General features: G+C 39.4%; 1 protein-coding gene across 5 annotated transcripts in view; it reads right to left on the minus strand.

Moving 5' to 3' along the window:
• LOC139964634 (uncharacterized) overlaps positions 1 to 24,783 on the minus strand; it is a 62,427-nt gene that overhangs the window by 16,705 nt on the left and 20,939 nt on the right. For 2 of the 5 annotated variants that reach the window (XM_071966396.1, XM_071966395.1), the window contains exons 4-5: positions 9,523 to 9,571; positions 6 to 5,581 (exon numbers count right to left, since the gene is read on the minus strand). In XM_071966396.1, coding sequence (XP_071822497.1) covers positions 6 to 5,581; positions 9,523 to 9,571 — 5,625 coding nt within the window. Of the gene's footprint in view, positions 1 to 5; positions 5,582 to 9,522; positions 9,572 to 16,805; positions 16,937 to 24,783 lie in introns of all 5 variants that reach the window. The other 3 variants (XM_071966399.1, XM_071966398.1, XM_071966397.1) reach the window with 3 other exon arrangements.

Here is a 24,783-nt window from a genome sequence, read left to right on the forward strand (position 1 = left end):
CTTACCTCTCTGTCTGGTAGTAATTTTCTGTCAGTTTCTCAAATGGTGGATAATTTTCCTTTTCCACTATTCCCCACTCTTTGAAGTTAGCCTTCCTCTCTACCTCCCTTTCACGTTCCCGTTCGCTCCGCCTCTCTCGTCGGTCCCTATCCCGTTGACGTCTATCATCCTTTTCTCTCTCCTCCTTCTCTCGTTCCTCTTTAGCTTTGGAATCCTTCTCTCCTTCCTTTGGGTCAAGAATTTCTCCGGGCTCCAAGCTAGTCTGGACTGGTTCCTTGCCCTCTGTTTGTACCTCTTGACCGCTACTCTCCCCCAGTTTGTCCTCTTTGTTCTCTTTCTGTCCTTCCAGGGGTATGGCCGACGACACATCTTCGCCCGTAAAGGACCCACTTTCGATTTCCTCTGTTCCTTCCTCTGTTACGAGACCGTCTCTCTGTTTGATCTCTTCGCCTGATGTGATGTCTGATTTCTCTTTGACTGTCTCGACCGCAGGTCCCCCGGTGTCCTCTAGCTTTGGTATTTCGTGAACTGTGACGCCGCTACTCGTCTCCCTTTCTAAGACTGGTACTACCTCAGAGAGGGGACCATCCACCTCCATATCGCCCACAGATACCAATTGCAGTTCCGGGGGTGAGTCGGGCGTAGTGGATTCTGGAATCACCGAATCAATCGGCTCTAAAGGCAGTGGTCTCTGATCTATTTCAGGGATCTCTGATGATGATGTTGGAGAGCTTATTTTGTATTCTTCCTCCTCCTCCTCCTGTTTAACCTCTGCCTCTTCAACTGCTTGCCTACCTGCATCTCTATCCTCAGAATCCGTCTCCATCTCCTCTGGTTTGATTTCAGGTGCAATCTCCATCTCTGGTGGAACTGCCAGATCAGGAGAGTTCGCTGGCATCTGTTCCGGACCTCCCTGCGACGACTCGTCCAAAACAGGTCCTCTGTTTTGCTTCTCACCTTTGTCATCTCCCTGTCTCTCTCCTTCCATTTTGACGTCTTTCTCTTCATACCTATTCTCTGTCAATCCACCTTCATCCTGTTCCTTTCTGATTGCAACGCTTGCTTCATTTTCTCGTTCTTCATCTTTCGGAGAGGTTGACTCGACTACATCTTCACACCCACCAAATCCACTGGTAATGTTCACAGCAGCTGGTACACCCTCCGAACTTCCCACTGTTGTAGCATTCTCTGAATCATCCTGTACACCCTCATTCAGCATTCCTACAACTTCTTTTTTCCCTTCCACAATCTCACTTTCCTGACTTTGTTCGTTCGGTGTGATTCGGTCTGTTACCTTGTCCTCTTCAACGGATGCACTAACTCCGATATCAACATCTTGATCAATTATATCTTGATTGTCGACTTCCTTTTTCTCCTCATCGGTGAAATTCTCGTTGTTGGAAACCATCTCCTGTGCTCTATTTGCATTGACAATTTTTTCACTCTCAGCTCTTGTTCTCAAGTCTGGCATGCCCTTCGTATCTCTTAGATCTGTGTCAACCTTTTCCACTTCGATCCTGTCGGAAGCCGATTGGGAAGGTAACTGTCTGGTGAACGTTGCACCTTCCTCTTCGAGTAATTGTTCAAAACCAAAAGCATAACTTATGTCACTTGAGGTCACCGTCGCAAAATTTCTTCCGCCCGTGAATCTCCCTTCGTTGACGACCAACGAGGACCGGTCGTCCTCCTCCGTTGGGCTATCTGGGGAATACTTATCGGACGCTTCAAATGATAATACCATTTCAGTGGGACGGGTTGGAGCAGGGGGTGGTGGTGGTGGCGGAGCATCATCTTCATCACTGCTGTTCTCTTCCTCTTCCTCCTCAGCTCCACCTTCTGTCCTGACTTGATCCTTGGGAGATGTAGCTCCATCCTCTTGGGGTGTACTCACCACACCCATCTCCTCTTCATTCCCAGAGATTTCTGATTGGTTTTCTACTTCCTCCTTCGCCTGTTCATCATTTGTTGCATCAAGTGATTCTATTTCTCTCTCTGGGCTAGATGGGATACTGTCCTCTGACCTGACAGCATCCATGGAATCATCGCTGATATCCATAGCAACCTCTGTAATGTCATCTGGTTGCTCACGAGGCTTATCTCCGGTCAAATGAACCTGCGTATTCTTTACTGCTTCATGAGGACTATCTTCGCTTCGCTTCTGAAGCTTCAAGTTTGATACCACTTGAGCCTTGTGATCGTTAGGTCCTGCTTCAGGCTTCAATGTCGTCTGAAAGTTTATTGGGGACAAAAATCCTCTCTCGACATCATTGACACTCTTAAATGATACTCCACTCTTTTCCTTTTCTACTTCTTTGCTTGCAAAAGACTTTGGGAGAGTCTTGCCCAACTTTGAGTCTATTGTTAAGGCAACTGGTATCCTCAGTATGGGAATTTTAGTGGCAGCGGCTGAGGGGGGAAACTGAGGACTGGCAGTTGCAAAGCTGCTAATAAATTTACCTCTATTGCTCTCAGAGGAGTTCCCATCCTCCCTTCCAACTCCTGTCTCTACATCCCCTTTGTGCTCATCCCTCATGCTTGTCTCTGCTGACATTGTTGCATTCTCTCCACTACAATCTGCCTCTTCGGGTGTTCTTTCCTCATTTAAAGAATCCGTCTTAGCATCTCCAAAAATGTCCATAAATAATTCTTCATTAAGATCTACTTTCACAGAGGGGTCTCTTGTCATCTCCTGTTTCTCAGATATTTCTGTCGTTTCCATGATTGGTTTATCTTCCTTAACGACTGCCTCTGTAGATCCCTTGTCCGCCTTCTCTTCCTTCTTTTCCTCTTCCACTAATGATGACCTATCATCTGTCTCTGTCCTCTCCACAAGAGTCTCCAAAATTTTGTCATCTTTCGGGACTTCCATCTCCTCTTCAATGACTTTGTTGACGTCGTCTTGTTCCTGCCTCTTCTCCTTTGTGTCTTGTTGCTTCTTGCTCTTTCTGTCCTTCTCATCCTCTGAGTCACTGCCTTTGGAAGGGCTCTTTTTCCTCTTGGTAGAAGAATTTTCTCTGTGATGCCTCCTCTCCCTAGATGACTCTCTCCTCTCTGATGAATCTCTTCTTTTGGACTTTCTGTGTGATCTCCCATCTGGTTCTTCATCCGAATCAGCTCTCTCCAATGAGTTACCTCTCCTCCTGTCTAATGATCTCTCCTCTGAATTTTCACAACCTTTGCTTTTCCTTGAATCCCTTCCTTTCTCTTGGTCTGTTGAGCTCCCTCGCCGTCCAATTCTTTCCCTTGACTTCCCCCTTCCTTCCAGGGATTTACCTCTTCTCCTCTCCTGCGAGTTTTCTCTGCTTCGATCTCGGGACTGCCTGCCTCTCACTCTTTGGTGTGACCTTTCTCGTGATCTGTCCCGGCTCCGATCCTGCTGCAATCTATCTTTGCTTGGATCCCCTGACCTATCTCTACTTTGATCCCGTGATCGATCTTTGCTACGGACCTGTGATCTATCTCTGCTTCGGTCCCGCGACCTATCTCTGCTTCGATCCCGCGACCTATCTCTGCTTCGATCCCGCAATCTATCTCTGCTTCGATCCGTCGACCTATCTCTGCTTCGATCCCGCAATCTATCTCTGCTTCGATCCCACGACCTATCTCTGCTTCGTTCCCGTGACCGGTCCCGGCTATGGTCTCTTTTTGAGTGGCTTGATTCTTCTCTATCCAAGGAATCTCCCTTCCTGTTTTTGGTACTATGTGATGTGTCTCTCTTATCATCGTAGCTCTGATCTCGTTTTGATTCACTGCTACCGTCCAATGAACAACCTCTCTTTCTATGAATGGTACCCGATCGAGACTTATCTCTTGGCTCATCCTCTTTCCCTTCAGAAGAGCTTCTCCTTCTTTTGCGATGGTCATGAGAATGCTCCCTGGTTTCATCTTCCTTTGCTTTTGCAGTTTCTTTATGACTCTGCTTATCTAGTCCTTCTGTTTTTGTTGGATGTCTCTCTTCTGCTTCTCGCTTCCCATCCTCTGTTTTGTCCTCGGTATGGCCTCCCTCTTCTTTTTCCTTCAGCCTCTCTCTCCACCTCTCTCTTGAAACTTCATCCTCTTCACCTGTCCCAGTCTCCATAGCAATATCTGGCTCCTCAGATGTCCCTCTCTTTGTTTCACTGCGATGTTCTGGTTTGCTCCCCATTTCTTCCATTTCAGATTTCACTTTTTCAGCCAGCTCCAGGGATGATGTATTTTCAGCTATTGCTTTACTTTCATCTTGGTTCAAACCTACACCTCCTCGTCTATGCGATGCCCTGTCAGTTTTCTCCTCGGCAGAGTTTGGCTCGCTCAGTACTCCGTGCCTGACAAAATTTCGCCATTTCTTCTTTGGTGCTGTTTTTCTATCTTTTTCATCCTTCTTAGAAAGGTCTGCAGAAGAGCTTGATTTGTCTTCCTTCTCCATGCGACATCGGTTTCTGATTTCTTCCAGAGAAGAACGGTAGTCGCTCTCCCTTGGGCGAGACCGCCTGGACCTTCCGCCCCTGCCTTCCTTGTAACTGTCTATGAGATGAATCATGACACCTGGTTCCCGTGAATCCTTCCCGTCGTCACTACTCAGATCCATCAACACATCCGTTTCATCTTCCAAAGTATCCACGATGACAGCGGTATTCTCTTCCTTCTCCGCCCCGGACGGATAACCCTCACAGTCAACTTCACTGGTATCCGCTGGTCTTTCTTCTCGTTTGGTACTCTTCAAAAATCTCCTCGGTAAAAGGCTCAGAGACGATGAGGCTTGAACACTGGTCTTCTGTTCTGACGGTGACTCCATCTCTTCATCCGAGTCCAACTGGCCTCTCGTCTCATCTTTCACCAACTGAAAATCGGATCCAAAGGTTGCAATAGGTGCTGCGTTAGATGTGACACTTTCAACGACTTTGATCACTGGCTGCTGTACCTTTGTTTCTTTCTTCACCGTCACGGCCGCCTCTTGCGTCAGTTTCGTTTGTTCCTCACTCTTGACCATCTTCTTTTTGGCATCTTCATCCTCCTCCTCGTCAGAATCGTCCCCCATCTTCTTCATAGGACTGCTAACAAAGGATCTCTTCACTCCTACTTTCCATTCAAATTTCACTTTGGTGGAAAACGGTGTCTTTTTACCCCCTTTCTTCTCTTCCTGCTGCTTCTTTACCCCAGCGTCATCGGAAGAAAAACCCGAAGACTCTTCCGCCTGTGGTTTAGTTTCCCTCTCGGGTTTGCTCTCCATCTTGGACAACGAGAAGCGGCTTCTCTTTCTGACTGGTTCCCCCTTGCTCTCCTCTTTCTTCGTCTCCATCTCATCATCTTTCTTGCTGGAGGAAAACCTTGATGACTTCCTTCTGCCTGTTGACCTTTCGCTGGTCTCTCTGGTCTCTTCCTCAGTCTTTGACCCTCTGGATTTCTCTTCTCGAGTTTTGGACCTCGACCTCCTTGGTACTTGAAGGTAATCTTTCTTCTCGTCAGTTTTATCTGAGCTGCCTTTCTTTCCCATGTTCAGAAGAAGTAACTTCTCAAACTCTGCCATCTCCTCTGCCAATCCCACTGCCCCCTTAGCATCATTGGAGGAGTCCCCTTTAATCCCATTTTCTTCTCCGGTTTCCTGAAAGCAAAAAAAAAAAAAGAAGTAGTTTTCGACCCCAGTCACATAATTTCAAAAGTGATGTCACTCTAACAGATTCGTCAACTGTTTCCTCATAGAGATAACACAGTGAGTTGAGTCCATAACTCGAATTAAGAAAATCAGTGGCAGAGAATCAACTTGAGGACTTGACCTTACCATGTAGTTACATCTCTGAAGAAATGGAGATGAAGACAACTGAGAGAGCAAGAATCTTAGTATGGGAACAATAACTTACTGTACACTTTTTTCTCACTTTTTTTAAAGCTAAAATGTTTGCATGAACAACATGCACAGTCATTGACCCATGCCATGTAACATTCACTGGTAATTAAACACTGCCACTGGTCTTAGAGATTTTGTGATTTACAAACATGACACTACTACTTAAATTAGGGTAATTTAATTTGCAAGTTATCAACAATTTAATCCTAGTCAGGAAACCACTGGACCAAAATTTCCTTAAAACAAATTTTTAATCCCTGAAGATAATGACATATTGGTTGGATGGTTTTGAGTACTGCACATCTCAACTGAGGAGCAGGATGTTAATATGGAGAGTTTTACTTATCAGCTGGAATCTGCTCGAAAATAACGATCTAGACACTTTGGATGGTAGAATGAGAAGGAAGGATGGTAGCTGGTCGTAGAGGGTGCACAGTGTTTAAAGGTTACCAGGACATTCTAGGCACGGTAGAATGAGGGTGCTAAGGTTGTGGAGAGACAGGTAAGAGAGGAGCGAAGTAAATATGGAGAGTTTTACTTATCAGCTGGAAAGTTTTGTTAACATTCCCAGACAACTGTCATTGGTAGCCACTGGAAAACTGAAAGGGTTCATTCATTTCTCTCCCTCAAGAATATTACTATTCAAATTTAAAGCAAACACCAATCTACTCTGAACAGCTAAGACAACTGAATACGTATGTCACATTTCTAGATAAGGAATGGCAAGATGATAGATGTTTTAAAGTAAACAATATTGAAACCTTCAAAGTGTTAGGAGGTGAAATAATGGTCACTATGTTTAAATTTTGCCAAAATATTACAATTTCACTTATTGTTTTCAGTTTCTGTAAATATTTGAAGATTTTGCAAAAGAGTAATGAATCTTTGTCACTAAAACAGATTCAAACCTGTGACATCACTGATTTCAACTCTTGTTCCAACCCAAACTTTCTTGTGGCTCTTTTCAAATTGTTAATAATTTCCCAGACACTTTCCATTATTGTTTACTGTTTTGATCTATTTATTTTCGACATCCAGGAAAAAGTATTTGTGAAATTTTTTACCAAGTTTTATGAAGATAAATGATCTGGAGGATATTAATTTTGAGGAGACTACTTTTAAAAACTTTTTACCAGCTTAATAATTAGACTGAGAATCTCTCAACAACATTTCAAAATACTGCCCTCAACCTAGAATGACTTTTCAGTTAATCTCACACCAGGTTACCTAAGAGAAATAATGATTGCTGCCCTCTCTGTCAGTTTCTGCACACATTAGGAACACACCCCATTAGTAATTCATGCACACATTGCAGTTCAAGTGATACCAGCAAGTCTCCCTCTATTTGTGAACACACAGATTATATTATGTCACATTCCTGGCCATCTATCTTATAACTCAAAATAAACTCCAGAGTAATTTCAGAGGATGAATTTCTACTGGCATGCATCATCAATGTGTGGTGTGTACTGCAATACCAGAACTGCAGGAATGAAGAAAATGAGACTAGATCACAGATGTTTTACCACTTGGCTTAAAGGGAGTGAAGACTCTGCAAAAAGAAACGTCTAATGCCGGTAATCTGACCTAGTTTCGAATGAGGTGTAACAGAAGTGTTAGACACCACCATCGATCCCAGAAAATACACACACAGCTTGCTACCGTCGGTAATTAAAGACTAGTGTACAGTCAGTACATACAGCTGCGGTCAATACCCACAGCACAGTGTAGGAACTATACAACGATGGACATCTCAGGTCCAGCTAAAGATAACAAGGTATCACGTCTGCATTTCACTGTCTGCATTTTGTAGCGAAACGAACAAACCGTCACTTGCAAGCAACGGAAAGTTAACTTTTTCAGATGGCCGCACGCGGTTTAGGGCGAGTCTGCAAAGCCTTTAAAAGGGGACTCAAACCCAACCATCATCAAATAGCTTTCCATATATGACATAGATCTTTGTGGAGAATAACTCACCCAAACAAGCTAAGAAAAATCTTGCCCTGTCGGGAAGATGCTGTAGATCAAAAGTTGTGTTGTCTCTGTGCTATCTGTGATGTCATAGTGCCACTAGGATCTGAAAGTTGACATTTTACTTGAAATCTCTTTGGTTTTCCTTTTCATATTTCCAAGGTGGGGAATGTCAATGTTCTGTATCTTAAATAAACTAGTGTCACACACGCGTCATCACCATCACTTCTTTTGCCTTTCGGAACAAAATCCACCATGAATTTTCCCTCTCTCAAAGTTATTTTTCTAAACTGTAGACTCATAAGGTTGCTGAAAAGCCTCAATGTACAGTAGTTTCTAGTTACCCTACCAAGGGCAGTAACATTCATCTTGCTTAAGGACAGTAAAAGTGACTATTTTTTTTTATATTTTTTTTATAGAAGACTAGTAAAGTCGGGATTTAATGAACACCAAATTTGTCAGGATAGGGGGAAATGTTTTGTTATAATCAACACATACAGTATTTTGTTTCTGGGAGGGGTCTAAACTCATTGCTGCTACTCAACTGTTATTTCATGTCCTGAAGGGCAGGCAGTCCTCTGTGAGACATCTGTCTCTAGATTTTGAGCATTCTCAGTGCCCAAGGAACGACTGGTAGACTGTCATACTTTTGACAGCCTGTGCTTTTTGTTTAGCCTTGTCAGACTATAGACAATGGGATCAGCATTTGGCTAACTATGCCAGATCACAGTCACAACTCGAGTAGAGAAACTTGAGTCGACTTCACTTGAAATAGGCCCCAATGAAGGGTGTTTGTGAAGCCTGGGTATATATATATATATATGAATATATGATTACAAAACAGGATACATGCTTTAGGCCTACCTGCATGGAACTCAAAACATGTCTTAAATGACAGCATAAGGTTTGAGACCAATTTTAACTCATGGGAAATTTAGGGGTTTAATTTAGCCAGAAGTATCATACCAAGAGGCATACATAATATTGACAATATTGAGCAAATAAGTTATCTGTACGCAATAGAACAAGAAAGTCTTAAAACTCAAAAAGGACAATCATGGCAAAAACGTTACGCCACTGTAAAGAGTATGTGGCCGACTCATTGATAATTATGAGAATTTGAAATTAGATTAATTTTCACCAAAGTAACTTGTAAAATATTACCACAGACTAATATAATCCGACTGCATGTTATATCTTAGCAGGGCTGACATACCATTACATGGCAACTGGTAATATATTACACAATTAAAAGTAAAACTGAAATTTGAAGAAATTTGTTCTTCATGGCAGTTCTAGCTAGCATGTACACAAATGTAATATTACATGGACAATATTTTAGACTACCTTTGTTTTAGAGATTTCTTAATAATTCTAGCTTTGTAACTTGTTTTCATGAAAAATCCCAATATAACTGGTATAGATATCAGCTGTTACCACTTGGCCCATTCCCTCCTCGCAACACAAACTCAGCACAAGCCCTATGAATAACTCATACATCCACACACTACATCATGCCAAAGCTTGGCCCACAATGACATGAAATTGAAATGCATACCCTGTCCATCCCATCTATCCCCCTACCTACCCAGATTTCTAAGTGCTGCTGCCTCCAAATACTAGTAAAGTGATCTATGACCCTATGAATGCACTGTACGGTACCCCTATAGCCCTCCAAACAATACGGTTACAGATGTACATGGAAGAGAATACAAGAAGTTACTTACTGCCAGAGGGGAATTCCTTCCAGTAGGATTAGGACTGGCTGACAGGCTGCTGCAATGAGAAAGACAAAACATGAATGGAATAATTACGACTAGGTCAATCATAAAATAGTGATTGGATTGTTAGATGAGATGCACGGTTTTAAATCTTTAAGGATAAGCAAAGATGGTAAATTACTCTGTCTAGTTACTTGAAGTATACTTTACCTTAAACAATATACTTTGTCGAGTGTTCAAGAAAAAGTGACAGAAGTTGTCTGGAGGAAGGTATAGTGAGGAAGGGAAAAGAGGGTGGGGAGGAGGAGGGTATACATCTTGTAAATTATGCTTTTGTTAACTTTAAAACTTTAAAAATTGATGAATGGGGCTGGGTTACACTACAGTAATTCAACTGTTACAAGCTGCTCATACCTTCCATCAGTTTTCATCTCAGTGAGAAAGCTTATAAATCTGTCTTCTGGTACATATTCTCTGACTATATTATTTTTGATTTTGTGATACATTTACATCTCTGTCTCAAGTTTGTGTGTAAAAACATCTTGAATCAATCTTATCTACTTTGACACATCACTGGAGAGTTGAAGATGACACATGTCCAAGTATACAAACATATATATAAGTAAATAAACAAATATACATATATATATGTCACCAAAACAGAACTAGCATTGTTCGAAACGGTGACAAACGCCTACAGTGGAATTACGACCTTCCTTAAAGGTTTCAAACCTCTGGACATACAATCAGCGTCCACAGCCTAGTGGTTAGGCTGTTCACATATAAAGCTGGTGGCCCGGGTTCGAATCCAGATGGAGGCTGGAAGTTTTTTTCACTGTTCTTGATTTTCCAACTCACTACAATTTCAATTACATACATATATATATATATAGGCCTACTAATTGTCAAGTCAGTTAATGATACTTTATTCACACTACATGATGTCTATTGTCTATTGTATGTGTGAAGCTGGGTTTCATAACAATTCCATGATTTCACTTAACTACTTCAGTGCAAGGTGTGTGGATGTCCTATCTAACAACTTTCGACAAAAGATTGATCGTTACTCATAACATGAGTTCATGAGACAGCTCATTATTATTCCAGGACCTTTCTTGACTTGTTCCTTTCATTGTAATTGACTTGTTTTGTTAAGCGCCTAGAGTAGCTAGTGCTTGTTTTTCATTTGGCGCTGTATAAATCCACTGAATAATTATTATTATTAAGTCTAGATACTTGTCACCATTGGTTTTTTTTTTCTTTTCTTTAATTCTTCTTTTGTGCTCTTCAAATCCACTAAGGATTTATTTTCTTCATGTCTAACAGGTCTAGGAACACAAGCCAATGTGTTACAGTATGTCTCTGTTAAAGTATACATTACAAGAGAGTAGGCTAATGACACAGCACAATATCTATATATATCTATATATATATATATATATATCTATATATATATATATATATATATATATATATACATATATATATATATATGCAGAGTATGATACAACATACACTGAGATTCTATGGTTGTCAAAAATCATCCACCTCACCTAAATCTCTACACAGAATATTCAACCCTGTACATCCCTGTGTGACTGTTAGCCATATATATATTTAAACATACCTGTACAATATATACACCATAGGGTGATTTACTGAAACTAATCTCACACACACACATGCATATTGCAAGCACTGCACACTGTCAGTACAGTTGTGATCAGCACTTTCATTAAAGCCACATTGTAGAAAACTGACCTTCAAACCCTACTCAATGCCCTTGTAGAAAGCCACAACAACAGCCACACACACAGCATGGCAGTGGCTATACCACAGTGTATTAAATCAATACCTTGGCTGCGGCGCTTATGCATCACTGGCCAAGGGAGTTACAGCAGTACTTCACTGTGTGGAGAAAGACTGACAGCTGCATGTGAAGGAATTATGCCACTTCACAGTCTGTCTGTGTGTGCTTGAGTATGTGTGTGTAGTACAGAATCGTTTCCAACAGACGCTCCAGCACTGTGGGTATGTGTGTGTGTCTGTACAAACAACCATACTGTAGCATAATATGTACTGGTATAGTACATGAACTGAAATAGGAAATGCATCCCTATAGTAAGCATAGTATAACTCAGCCAGTGTGATTGCTGTAACATTGATATCATGAATTATCTCTACAATAAAGATCCTTGCAAAAGGAGGATATAAATACTAAATGCTATATATGACAAAAAAGGTTCAGTTCATTAAATTGGAATGACAACTTTTTCCAACATCTCTCTCCTCTGTGCTTGGCAAAATTTGTCATTTATTTCCACATGGTGAATTTGTTACTAGGTGCAAATTATACTATTATTGCAGGGAACATCATTTGATCATGGTTTTCATGACTGTACACGGGTTGAAGTGACACATCAGTCCATTTTGTTATAAACGACTGGAAAGTGCTGAAGGTCATTTTCTCAAGCTTTAGCTAGTTAAAAATCTGATGTTAAAAAGATCACGGATTACACACCGAGTTCATGCTATCTTTCTTTATTTTTCAATTGAATAGCATAGATTGGTCTTCATCACCACCTGACCACCACACAACAAAGTATCTGGCTGGTCTAGCCTAATTTCCACTATATACATCTCTGGACCTAAAGCTGTTTGGTATGTCATGACATCCTTAACGACAACTACAAGCTTGAAGAAAGCCAAATGTCTTTGAACAAATCCTCTGAGCTTGTTCACAAAGGAATGGCCTGTGACAATGGAACGACTTGTGACCACAAGGAATGACTTGTGACCACAAGTGAAAACTGGTCATACATACAATGTCAGTTTAACCCACTAAGCATCAGAATGACTCTGCAAACATATCGTGCAAGCTTTAACTGGTGTTAGAGGTTTACGACATTTTAAACGTCTACAGTACAGCGGGCAGGGAATAATTCAAGTGTTCAAACTTTGCGTAGCGTTTTCGGACGCTCTGAAACTGCCTCTCTCACAGAATACTTTACTTCCTACCCCCTTCCCCTCTCTTTGTCCCTCCACTGTATATCTCCTACCTCTCCTCTTCCCCTGTTGGTTTCTTTCTTTCTTCTCTCCATCCCTTATAATCCCCTTACATCCATCTCTTTGTGTTCACCATGCTCATTAACCTGTTTGTATTCTGTGCGTGTTTTTGTTCCTTCTGTTACTGTTACTTGACATTTAGCTTTTGAAGAAGATCCTGCTAGGATTGAAATGTCAGGCCAACTTACTTTTATACATTCTCTTACACAGGCTCTCTAGTGGATAAGCAGTTTGCTAACAGTTTTATTATATTTTACTTTACTTCCTGTGTAGAAAACTGCTATACATCTTTACACTTATATAGCAACTTGACAATTTTGTATAGCATGTTGCAAATGCAGATACTGGATACCTATTCCACAGCAGGTATATAACTGTACATACAATATCAAGAACATAGATCTCCACAGACAAAACATTACCGTACGTGCTTTGGTTAATACTAGATATCACTTGAAAACATTACATAGTGGACTACGGCAATGCCCTTATCTAATCCTATTAAAAATATCAGAGTGTATGCAAAATGACAGAAACACAGTCTCTGAAAACTATTCAGCAGGCAAAATGATCTGTAACAGGTTGCTTCTTACATAACTGACTATGTACAGCAGCTGCATAGAAAATAGTGTGTGTATTATGTATTGGCTTGGGAGGTTATTTCAAAGAATTTTATATTATAAATTGCGGAACAGTCTGTAGTCGTATATATTGGCTGACAACTTTCAGCTGTTTTGTGACAAATGCCAGACACATTGGAAATACTTGAAAAGTAATGAAACCGTTTGGTCTATGACTAATGACTGCATCGATAATGTATAGCCTACCACACTCAGGGATTTGTGTTGTAGATTGAGGTTCGAGTTAGACATATGAATTTCTACTAATGGACAGCAACAAGGAAACTACATAATACAGACCATGTGTAATAAAGACCTAGCCATACAGACCTAGTCATAAGTGACAGTTGGCTCACAGACAGGAACATTACAAGGGAACTATATGGGTCAATATATTCTCATACTAGCATATCAAACTGAATGACAAACCACCATAAAAACACAAACACTCGACAACTATCCAACAGACCTCCAATCTGGAGTAGTTTTTTTGGTAATTGAGCTTCTACAGACAACATTTTCCTTTATGAGTATGAGTAGAAGGATCTAAGCATGAGTCTAGAATGATATCCTCTGCAATGGATTTCCCAAATGCCCTGGAAACCACTAGTTTATGATATCAGCTATATCTACAACTAGTTACTAGTTAACAAGAGATTTGGTCATCCTTTGAGTAAATCTACCACTAGTTTCAAGAAAAAGTTAGCTAATTGTATCACAAGTTTAAGGAACTTTTAGCTGTTTCTACAAATAGTTTTACAGAATCTATAACTGTCATTTGCATAAATCTACCAATAGTAAAAGAACTTCAGCAATATCTACCACTTGTTCAAGGAATTTCAACTATATCTACCACTAGTTTAAGGAACTTTAGCTATATCTACCACTAGTTCAAGGAACTTTAGCTATATCTACCACTAGTTTAAGGAACTTCAGCAATATCTACCACTAGTTTAAGGTGCTTCAACTATATCTACCACTAGTTTAAGGAGCTTCAGCTATATCTACCACTAATTCAAGGAACATCAACTATATCTACCACTAGTTTAAGGAACTTTAGCTATATCTACCACTAGTTCAGGGAACTTTAGCTATATTTACCACTAGTTTAAGGAACTTCAGCAATATCTACCACTAGTTTAAGGAACTTCAACTATATCTACCACTAGTTTAAGGAGCTTCAGCTATATCTACCACTAGTTCAAGGAACTTCAACTATATTTACCACTAGTTCAAGGAACTTTAGCTATATCTACCACTAGTTCAAGGAACTTCAACTATATTTACCACTAGTTTAAGGAACTTTAGCTATATCTACCACTAGTTCAAGAAACTTCAACTATATCTACCACTAGTAAAGGAACTGTAGCTATATCTACCACTAGTTCAAGGAACTTCAACTATATTTACCACTAGTTTAAGGAACTTTAGCTATATCTACCACTAGTTCAAGAAACTTCAACTATATCTACCACTAGTTCAAGGAACTTTAGCTATATCTACCACTAGTTCAAGGAACTTCAGCTATATCTACCACTAGTAAAGGAACTTCAGCTATATCTACCACTAGTAAAGGAACTTCAACTATATCTACCACTAGTAAAAGAACTTAAGCTATATCTACCACTAGTTCAAGGAACTTCAGCTATATTTACCACTAGTTCAAGGAACTTTAACTATATCTACCAATAGTTTAAGGAACATTAGCCATATTTACCACTAGTTTTAGGAACTTCAGCAGCTGGTTTAAGGAACTTAAGCTACAGTATATCTACCACTAGTTTAAGGAAATTTAGCTATATCTACCACTAGTTTAAGGAACTTCAGCTGGTCTTAGGATCTTTAGCTATAACTACAAGTAGTTAGAAGAGCTTCAGCTATATGTATTACTAGTTTAAGGAACATTAGCCATATTACCACTAGTTCAAGGAACTTCAGCTATATCTACCAGTAGTTTAAGGAACTTCAGCTGGTCTTAGGATCTTTAGCTATATCTACAAGTAGTTAGACGAGCTTCAGCTACATATACCACTAGTTTAAGGAACTTCAGCCATATTTACCACTAGTGTAAGGAACTTCAGCTGGTTTAAGGAACTTTAGCTATATCTACAACCAGTTAACAGGAGCTTTAGCCATCCTTTGGATAATCTACCACCAGTTTAAGGAACATCAGCTACATATACCACTAGTTTAAGGAACTTCAGCCATATTTACCACTAGTGTAAGGAACTTCAGCTGGTTTAAGGAACTTTAGCTATATCTACAACCAGTTAACAGGAGCTTTAGCCATCCTTTGGATAATCTACCACCAGTTTAAGGAACATCAGCTACATATACCACTAGTTGAAGGAACTTCAGGGATATCTACCACTAGTTTAAGGAACTTCAGCTGGTCTTAGGATCTTTAGCTATATCTACAAGTAGTTAGACGAGCTTCAGCTACATATACCACTAGTTTAAGGAACTTCAGCCATATTTACCACTAGTGTAAGGAACTTCAGCTGGTTTAAGGAACTTTAGCTATATCTACAACCAGTTAACAGGAGCTTTAGCCATCCTTTGGATAATCTACCACCAGTTTTAGGAACATTAGCTATATCTACAACTAGTTGAAGGAACTTTAGCTATATCTTCAACTAGTTAAAAGGTGCTTCAGCCATCCTTTGGATAATCTACTACCAGTTTAAGGAACATTAGCTATATCTACAACTAGTTGAAGGAACTTTAGCTATATCTTCAACTAGTTAAAAGGTGCTTCAGCCATCCTTTGGATAATCTACTACCAGTTTAAGGAACATTAGCTATATCTACCACTAGTTGAAGGAACTTCAGGGATATCTACTACTAGTTTAAGGAACTTCAGCAATATCTACCACTAGTTTAAGGAACTTCAGCTATATCTACCACTAGTTTAAGGAACTTCAGCTATATCAACCACTAGTTTAAGGAACTTCAGCTATATCTACCACTAGTTTAAGGAACTTCAGCTATATCAACCACTAGTAATAGAACTTCAACTATATCTACCACTAGCTTAAGTAACTACACCTATATGTTTAAGTAACTACACCTATATTTACCACCAGTTTAAGCAGTTTAGCACTACACAAAGGCTGAAAACAATGTAGCAGCCAGCTATTACTGTACCTCAGACACAAATCATGAGATATGACCCCAGACAACTAACTGAACATTATCAAATTATTACTTTAAAGAGTCTAGCACTAGTGTTCTATTAACCTGGCATCATGGGAGACTCAGGTCTGCTATGAAAGGGTGAGTGTGCTATGAGGCATGCTTTGTTCGTACAAAAGTGTCAGCAATTTACACCAAAATATTTATTTAAAAAAAAATGGCATCTCTGGGAAACTTGACGACAGTCCGGCCGGTTGGAATCAATTCGAACACAAAGATGGATGAATCGACAGACAGCCTGCTGCAAGTACATCGATGTCGACAGTCTTCGAGTTGCTCCCTTTTCCAGGAATCTTCAGCGAATGAGACGGACAGTCTCCGATGACGACGATGACGGTGGTGGCGGTGACTCCTTGCGTCTTTTTAAAACTAATATTAACTTAGGCCTAATTGTAGTGCTGTATTTACCTTCCATATCAATTGATAGCCACATCAAACGATCACTTATGGCCACACAAGCCAACCCCCGATAGCCGTCGCTACCACTTTATAGTTCAGCTGCCCCCGGTGCATGGCTCGAAAATCGTGTCTTAAATTCTCTGAAAATGGGAGGTTAAAGCAACCATGAAAATCCTAGATCTTTCGCCATCGATTGAGACCACACAACAATAATTATGTAAATGAGCACAGTTTTTCATGCAACAGAGGGCCAAATAAAGTGGGAAAATGATTTCATGGTCTGGTTTTTTAAAACAAAATTGACGTCAAATGCCCATCGAAAAAAAAGGGTGACCACCATATCCAAATTCCTACACACTTCACTCACATAATAGGTAATACATATTCCAACTGCACATGTACTGTAGAGCAACAAAATAAGTACTTACTGTACATTTTATCACATTTTTGGGGGATTTCGATATTTTTTCAAGCTATTAACTGAAAGAAGAACACTTGCCTAACCAACCCCAGTTTGCAGTTAAAATCGAAGTAATTCTCTTCAATAATCATCAAAAACCATCGGAACAAATTAAATCTGTTCGTCAGGAGGTCTTAGGTAATAGATTAATATACTGTATGGTTAAGTCAGACTGTTTCTATAGCCAATATAAAATTGCATCGAATCTTCATTTACATTAAGTCTCCTCATTCATTACACTTAGACACAACCGGACTGAAAAACCAAAGAAAAGAAGCTTCATTGAAAACTTCAGGTTTCAAGCACTGCATTTAGGATGCAATGCTTCCATATCGATTTGTTTTAACTATAAACAGCCTTCACTACAGAAGCAACATGAGGCACTCGGCATATTACTACCCAGACAGCCTTTAGATTTCGTGAGAACAACAGACATCTCGAGATAATATAGGATAGCAATCAACACTGCTGCAGCGTGCATGCAGGCACTGGCTGGCCATGGACGCATATCATTAGCTTCCTGTCAGCCAATCACACAATAGTGTAGGCATCATAACGTTCTTAACTACAGGGCTGCATATATAGGTAGCTACAACTAAGTGCTTGTACATACTGTACACTACTTATTATGCACATGACTACAGACTGTGTCTATGTAGTTAGAAAATATTGTGAAGGAAATGGTTGACATGTTGTAGAGTATAGGTACAGTATAAAGGCCATATCAGATTCTATGTGTACATTAGGTCAAATGATGGGTACTGTACAGTGTATTCAGTTGATGATGGATCAATGGAATGTTTCACTTCAATGTTGGGCATGGTAACAGACATTAATCAAACACATTGCAAATACAGACCTACATTGTACAGTAATGCTCAGTGTTAGCCAGTTGTATCCTGTTTGAGCTGTACTTCAGGACAGGGATTGTGATTCAAAAGACTGGTATTTTTAAAATTATTTTTCTTTAAAATATTTTTGGGCAATAGATGAAAGACAATGCTACCAGGAGTTGAAATGGAGTTGTAATGTTCAGTCTTATGTATATGTATGTATATATATAGCTAACAATGAAGCACTTTACAAAACAGATTTCACACATACCACTTGTAAAACAAAAAGCCCTATGGAACAAAAACTTAGTTATCTGAATTTCTAAGCTCGAGAGAGACATTTCCAATTTCTAACAGATGCCGTATGAGGTGGTTACTTGAATAACTTGGGTCAGATTTATTTAGACTGATCACAACTTCACTGGGCTATGTCCAAGATTACAATGACCTTTTTTTTTTATCGCCTGAAGTTTTAAAGCAAGAAAACTTTCCCTACAATATAGGAGCTAATTCCATCTTGCCAGTGTTGAGTCCATTACTGGAAATTAACAGGCAATGTCCACTCAAAATAGGATGACACGCCAATATACTTAGACGATCAGGGCACGTGGCTGACTTGAAGATATAAAAGAAATTATGAATGTAGTATTAACTGCGATATCAATGACTGCATGATTCACATTATAATCTAACCATCTTCTTCAACTATCGTCAGGTAATATATTCACCTGTAGGCTTTAAATTAGCTCTAACACGAACCCCTGTATCGCAGTGGTTGTTCTGCTTCTGAAAGATATCAGATTCGGATGGAAGAGAAAGTGGGCGTCGCCCAAGAAGTGGGGGCGCGATGCTAAAACGTTTCAATCGTGTAGTTTTAGGTAGATAGGGAAAGATGGCTAATATGTACAGTTGGAGAGGAGCAAAGTAAATCCTGTATTTCCTTGTTTATCAAGAAGCAACAACCCATTGAAGAAACAATGGAGGTTGTCATACAAGTACAGCTTGCTAGTTTTAAGGGGACCGACAGTACAGTTAAAACAAAATATTCTTTGTTCCAAATTCCAGTTTATCTTTGTATAAATATGTTCGTTTCCCTCTTTCCATATTTTTGGGAAGTATAAAGAAAATGTTCCTTATTAAAAAAAAAAAAAATAAAAATAAAAGCCCTGAAGCAATAGACTACAAGAATGGAGGGTAGGTTTTATGGTTTGTCAAGCCATCTACACACTACGGAAAGTGCTCCCATAGGGATAACAGAACTAGAAGCAATTTCTGCTTCTTTTGCTACATGAAGACGACCATTATGGCTTAAAGAGGGTGATGACACTTCAACTGTAAGCCAATTCCACTAAACTTGCTCCTTGGAAAATTTACTTTCTTATATTGCAAACAAAGACCAAATTACAACCAAACTAATTACAGAGTATCCTTTTTGGTTAATATCACTTAAAAATGATAGAACCAGCATATATTTTTTTTTTATAATAAACGGCACATAGCTTTGTAATGTACTAGCTAGAGAGCCTGCATATGTTTTTCTCATTTCCTGTTGATATCCCATCTTTCTGTTTGACATCCTCTACACAGAGCAATGGAATATTTGCATTATAAAGCTTTGATAATACCGCTTACTGGAGATTGAAGATATTCTTGACAGTTGTCCAATTAGTTTTGACCAGTTTCAAACCTTTTTCAGTGTTTTCAATTTACTTGTAGCATATGCAAATTTGAACAAAAATAGCCATTTCAAATAAGTCACAATTATCCCCCCCCCCCCAAAAAAAACATACATATATATCAAGGCAACTTACTCTCACATTAATATATTACAGGAGTGTTTTTTTCTTTTAGACAAGTCTTTTAGCAACCTCCACGTGAACAACAGTACCAGGCAAAACTCACATTGGACCCAAAGGTCTGAATATTTCAACCATAGGTTATGTTTTAAAATTGTGAAGTACTAGTTTTCGGGGGAAAACTGGTTCGAGACATGACTGTAACAATGTTTACCATGATGACATTCTCCCCCACAAATCTCCTCATTCTCCCTCCTGTTGTTATGGCGATCATGCCTTTTCTGTCGCTGTGCCTTCTCTTTGGAACAAACTCCCATTTCACGTTTGTGACTCTCCCTCCCTTTGTATTTTCTAGAGACAACTTAAAACATTTCTGTTCGATTCCTAGTTTCTTTTTTCCCTTGGTTTCCTTTGTCTCTTTCCTACTTTGCAAAGCGCTTTGAAATGCTGTATTAAGCGTTATATAAGTGTAATTTATTATTATTATTATTGTTAGAATCTGGCAAAACTTGTGTACTCCAATCCAATGTCGGATATACATCATACATGTACACACAATGTAGATATTTCCTTCACTTAAATCTCTTTCTCCAGCAAGGCTGAGAAATTAATTTATGTTTAATCAGTGTCACATTATAACACTCACATACAATTCAGAACTGTACAAGTCTGACCCGTCCATATCTTTTCGGAAAAAAAAGAAAAGAAAAAAAGGCACCTTTCAAAAATGCCTAAAGAATGTATAGCCAATGATTGAGGTCTTTCTCTAAATTACAATCCTGATCCCTCCATCCTAAGATTCCCCAAGGTAAGGTTTATGTACAGAAGTTTCCCAGACTAATCAATTCTGTCCCTATTTGCTTTGCAGACAAGGTGACCTCCAATGCGACCTTTAATCTTAAGCTCCATTTACACAAGTCAGCAGCACTGCATACAACAAGCCTCCCTTTCAGTGCACACATAATGGGGAGCCATGCTACTTTTTCATTTTACTGTACAGTGAGTGTTGAAGCTCTGTCTGTGCGGTAGGTTAATCTTGACAGACAATAATATACAGAGGCAGTGTAGCAGCTACATATACTATATGTGTGTGTGTGTGTGCTTGATCTCAGTCCAATACAAAAGACAACCCATTAGGCTGATATGTGCACATATCTTTAAGAAGATCCAAGCTTAGTTTTAGTAAGTAATACCTTTTGGCTAAGATCATGTGTAGAATCTGTTCCCTTTCAAGGAGAATGGTGATGCACACCCGACGATGATCGCACAGTCACAGACCCGATGCAAGGGGACTGGGGTTGAGAGCGGATCAGTCGTTCGGTAGTTTGGTTTTCGTGCCCAGGTTCTTTCCATGGGCGACTTTTTCTTAAAAAGTATAAATATATGATGTCTCTAGCCCTGCTTACTTGTTAAAGAAAGGTTGTAACCCATGCCCGGGGATGAAAATTTTTGAAAATCAAACAACTTCATCTTTTCTCCACCCCAGTCTCCTAGCTGCACTTTTTAGAAGTTTGTGGCAAACAATGCACCAGCGGTGACATCGCTGAGGTAATAATTGGCCCGGGAAGGCAGTTCACAGAAATAAGCAACTAAATTGTTGCACGATGTAGTTATAAGTTGAATGACGTCTAGTTCCCACATTTACTCAACTAGTAATAGTAATTCAATGTACAGTTTTACCAATGGCCACCCTGTGGTTTAACAAAACTTTGAGTTGTACTGACACTAACATATCTAAGACTGGTCAGTTTTGATAATACACCCCACCCATCAAAAACAGTGGGTCCTTATACATGGGTTATATTTTGAATTTCCTCCATGACTTTTCTTATTCATCACTACTTTACCAATCAACATCAATTTGACCAGAAAAGAGACACCAAGGATGTTATCTTGAAAACTGATCTGGGATCCATTAACAGTTAAACACATTTTTTGAATGCACAGACACTTATGTCTTAAGTAGGGGGTCAATTTGGTAATGGAGCCCCTCCCCCCCCCTCCAAAAAAAAAACAACCTTGGTTCTTCTATTTGAATACTATACCTTCCATTTTTTTTACAGGACATCTTTATTTGCAACTTACTTAAATTTGACCCGTATTGTGACAGCTAGGATCTAACTGGAAGTACTGTAGGCTACAGAAGCTGTTTCCCTAGATTCAATGTAAAGCTTGGATCTCTTGCGTATCCTACTGTACATCTACTACTGTCTCAAGTGTATGGTTTGTTAACTTTGCGCCTTTGAACAACTATTGTTGATACTGGCGCTATATAAATGTTTCTGATTGATTAATTGATAACTGATGAGGCTCTGTCACTTTCTATTCTTCCACACTGCATAATTCTTTGTCGTTCTTTCGATCACCAAAACAGACTACTATTTCTTAATCGGCTGATACAACAAATTGTACAACAGTTCACCCTCATAAGTGCATTGAATGAAATGTTAAACACCTGTAATAATAATGAAATCTCCCTTGGTTGCTATGGGATCCATCAAAGTCATTGCATTTCATCTTTGTGTATCAAATTTCTCACCTAGCTGAATAGTTTCTGGAAAGGATAGTAACTGAACACGAATTGGCAAACGAACGCCAACCGATGCACACTTTTTGGGTATTTTACAAGAAATTAATTTGACACAAACCATTGTTGTCCCTTTAAAGCAAAATTCTAAACAGAGATATCACTCCACCATCACTGCTACTGAAGAAGGATAAGTTTTACAACTTAATTGTGTTCCCACACTCGTTTCTCTCTCACAGTCACTCATAAATTACCATTTGTCTACTGATCAAGGCAAAACTGGCTTAATTTCAATTACATCCAATTTCTGCATATTTTGTCGACTTTTCTGCCCTTCTGTAAGTTAAATTGAATACATAAAGCTTTGACCGATCATTGATCACAATTATTTGCGTACATGATTTTTTTGAACCACGTCCATACAACTGAGTCTAATGGGAACTGATTGGGCTGGTTTCTGTGATTACAAGTGTCCTGAATTCATTTCGCTAGTACTGTACTAGCATGGGTCATCACTTTGCACATTCACAGTACGGAATAAAACTGAAAAATATGGAAAAATTAAATTACTTCATTAGTGTTCAGTATTTTGTGTGTGCCAGTTTTGATGCATGGTTCTGGGGGCAACAAAACTGTTATTTACATACATCTCGGAATCTCATTCTGGAGAGAATTTTGCTATGCACTACCAGATAAATTTACTCCTGGAATGTGACTTGAAATAAAAAAAATCCCAACCAGACATGGTTTTAGGATTAAATGGATTTTTTTTGGGTTGTTTCCTCTGACAACCAGGCCTTACAGTGACATCTTGGTTGTCCAACAAAATGTTGCAAAATGACGATGACACTGTGTAAGAGATGTGTACAAGTACTATAGGTTTGGTTAATAGAACCCCAGCTTTCGAATTAATATCAATTTATCGTTTTGCTTTACCTATCTGGGGCTAATTTTGTTACAATGGAATCTGCATTTGATGTCAACAACTGGTCATCTGTAGTAGGACCTCCAAAGCTGACGCTGGTCTTCCGAACGAATATACATTTAGTCGTCTCGGAACACCGTGAAATATTTTGCCCTGCACGCATCTATGATGAAGAGGATTTGTCACAAAGGTCAACTATTTATGGTGATATCCTAACACACTATTCTAATCTCCATAGGTCAACTATTTATGGTAATATAAATACACTGTTCTAATCTCCATAGGTCAACTATTCATGGTAATACCCTTATACACTGTTCTAATCCCCATAGGCCAATTATTTTAATATCCTTCTCCACTGTTCTAATCTCCATAGGTCAACTATTTATGGTAATACCCTTATACACTGTTCTAATCCCCATAGGTCAATTATTTATGGTAATATCCTAACATACTGCAGACTTTGGTCTTGGATCAGAGTGAAAATTTGGCCCTGCACACATCTATGATGAAGAGGATTGGTCTTCCAATAACAATCTGTGTCAGATTTGGCACAGTAACCCACATATGCTACCCAAATTAGACAGCGTGGAATTGGGCCCATATACATCCACTACATATGAAAGTTTTGCGGATCTACAAAAAAGTTTCTTTTGAAGAGTACCAGTTCCTTCCTTACATAGTACAGCATATTTTGTGCTTAACTTAAAGTAACATGTCCGCCTTAATTCAAAAACAATTTCTCTATTCCAGCTGGAGGTTGAACATTAAACAAACTGTAATTTCTTGCCAGTTTCATCTACCCACCTAGCAATTTCCTTATCAATCAACTCATTAGTGGCTAATGTGAACACCCAACCACCTTTTCCCCTCTTCCTATTTTCTACATATAACACATTTTATCCATCCATCCATCCATCCATCCATCCATCCATCCTCATTTGTTTCCTTCTGTCTTTTCAAATCTCTCTTTGGTCTCCTTACTCCACAATCATTCCTTAACCTTCCATCACTGCTATATATACTACTGTACGTATATCTTTGATGCACTCCTCTGTACTTGGGGTCTCTCTCAGGCTACAACCCTCTCAGTCTCCATCTTGTCAGCACAGTCTTCCTGCTTCTCACTGCTCATTGTACTACTTTAGCAACTGTTCAATTAACTCGCCTGTCTCACATGTCAATTTTCTTTGTTTCTATTTTAGTCTGCCTAAAGATGGAGATCATGTTAGCATTGAAACATCTTGGCCCCATCCCCCCCCCCCCAACAGGTCAACTGTTTATGGTAATACTAACACACTGTTCAAATCTCTGAAACTTATAGTGATATCCAACACACTGTTCTAATCTCCACAGGTCAACTGTTTAAGGTAATATTCTAACACAGATCTTATCACTACTAGTCAACTGTTCATGGTGATATCCTAACACAAATCTAATCTCTAC

Source organism: Apostichopus japonicus, chromosome 23, assembly GCF_037975245.1.
Source record: "Apostichopus japonicus isolate 1M-3 chromosome 23, ASM3797524v1, whole genome shotgun sequence".
In the NCBI taxonomy this organism is placed as follows: domain Eukaryota; kingdom Metazoa; phylum Echinodermata; class Holothuroidea; order Aspidochirotida; family Stichopodidae; genus Apostichopus; species Apostichopus japonicus.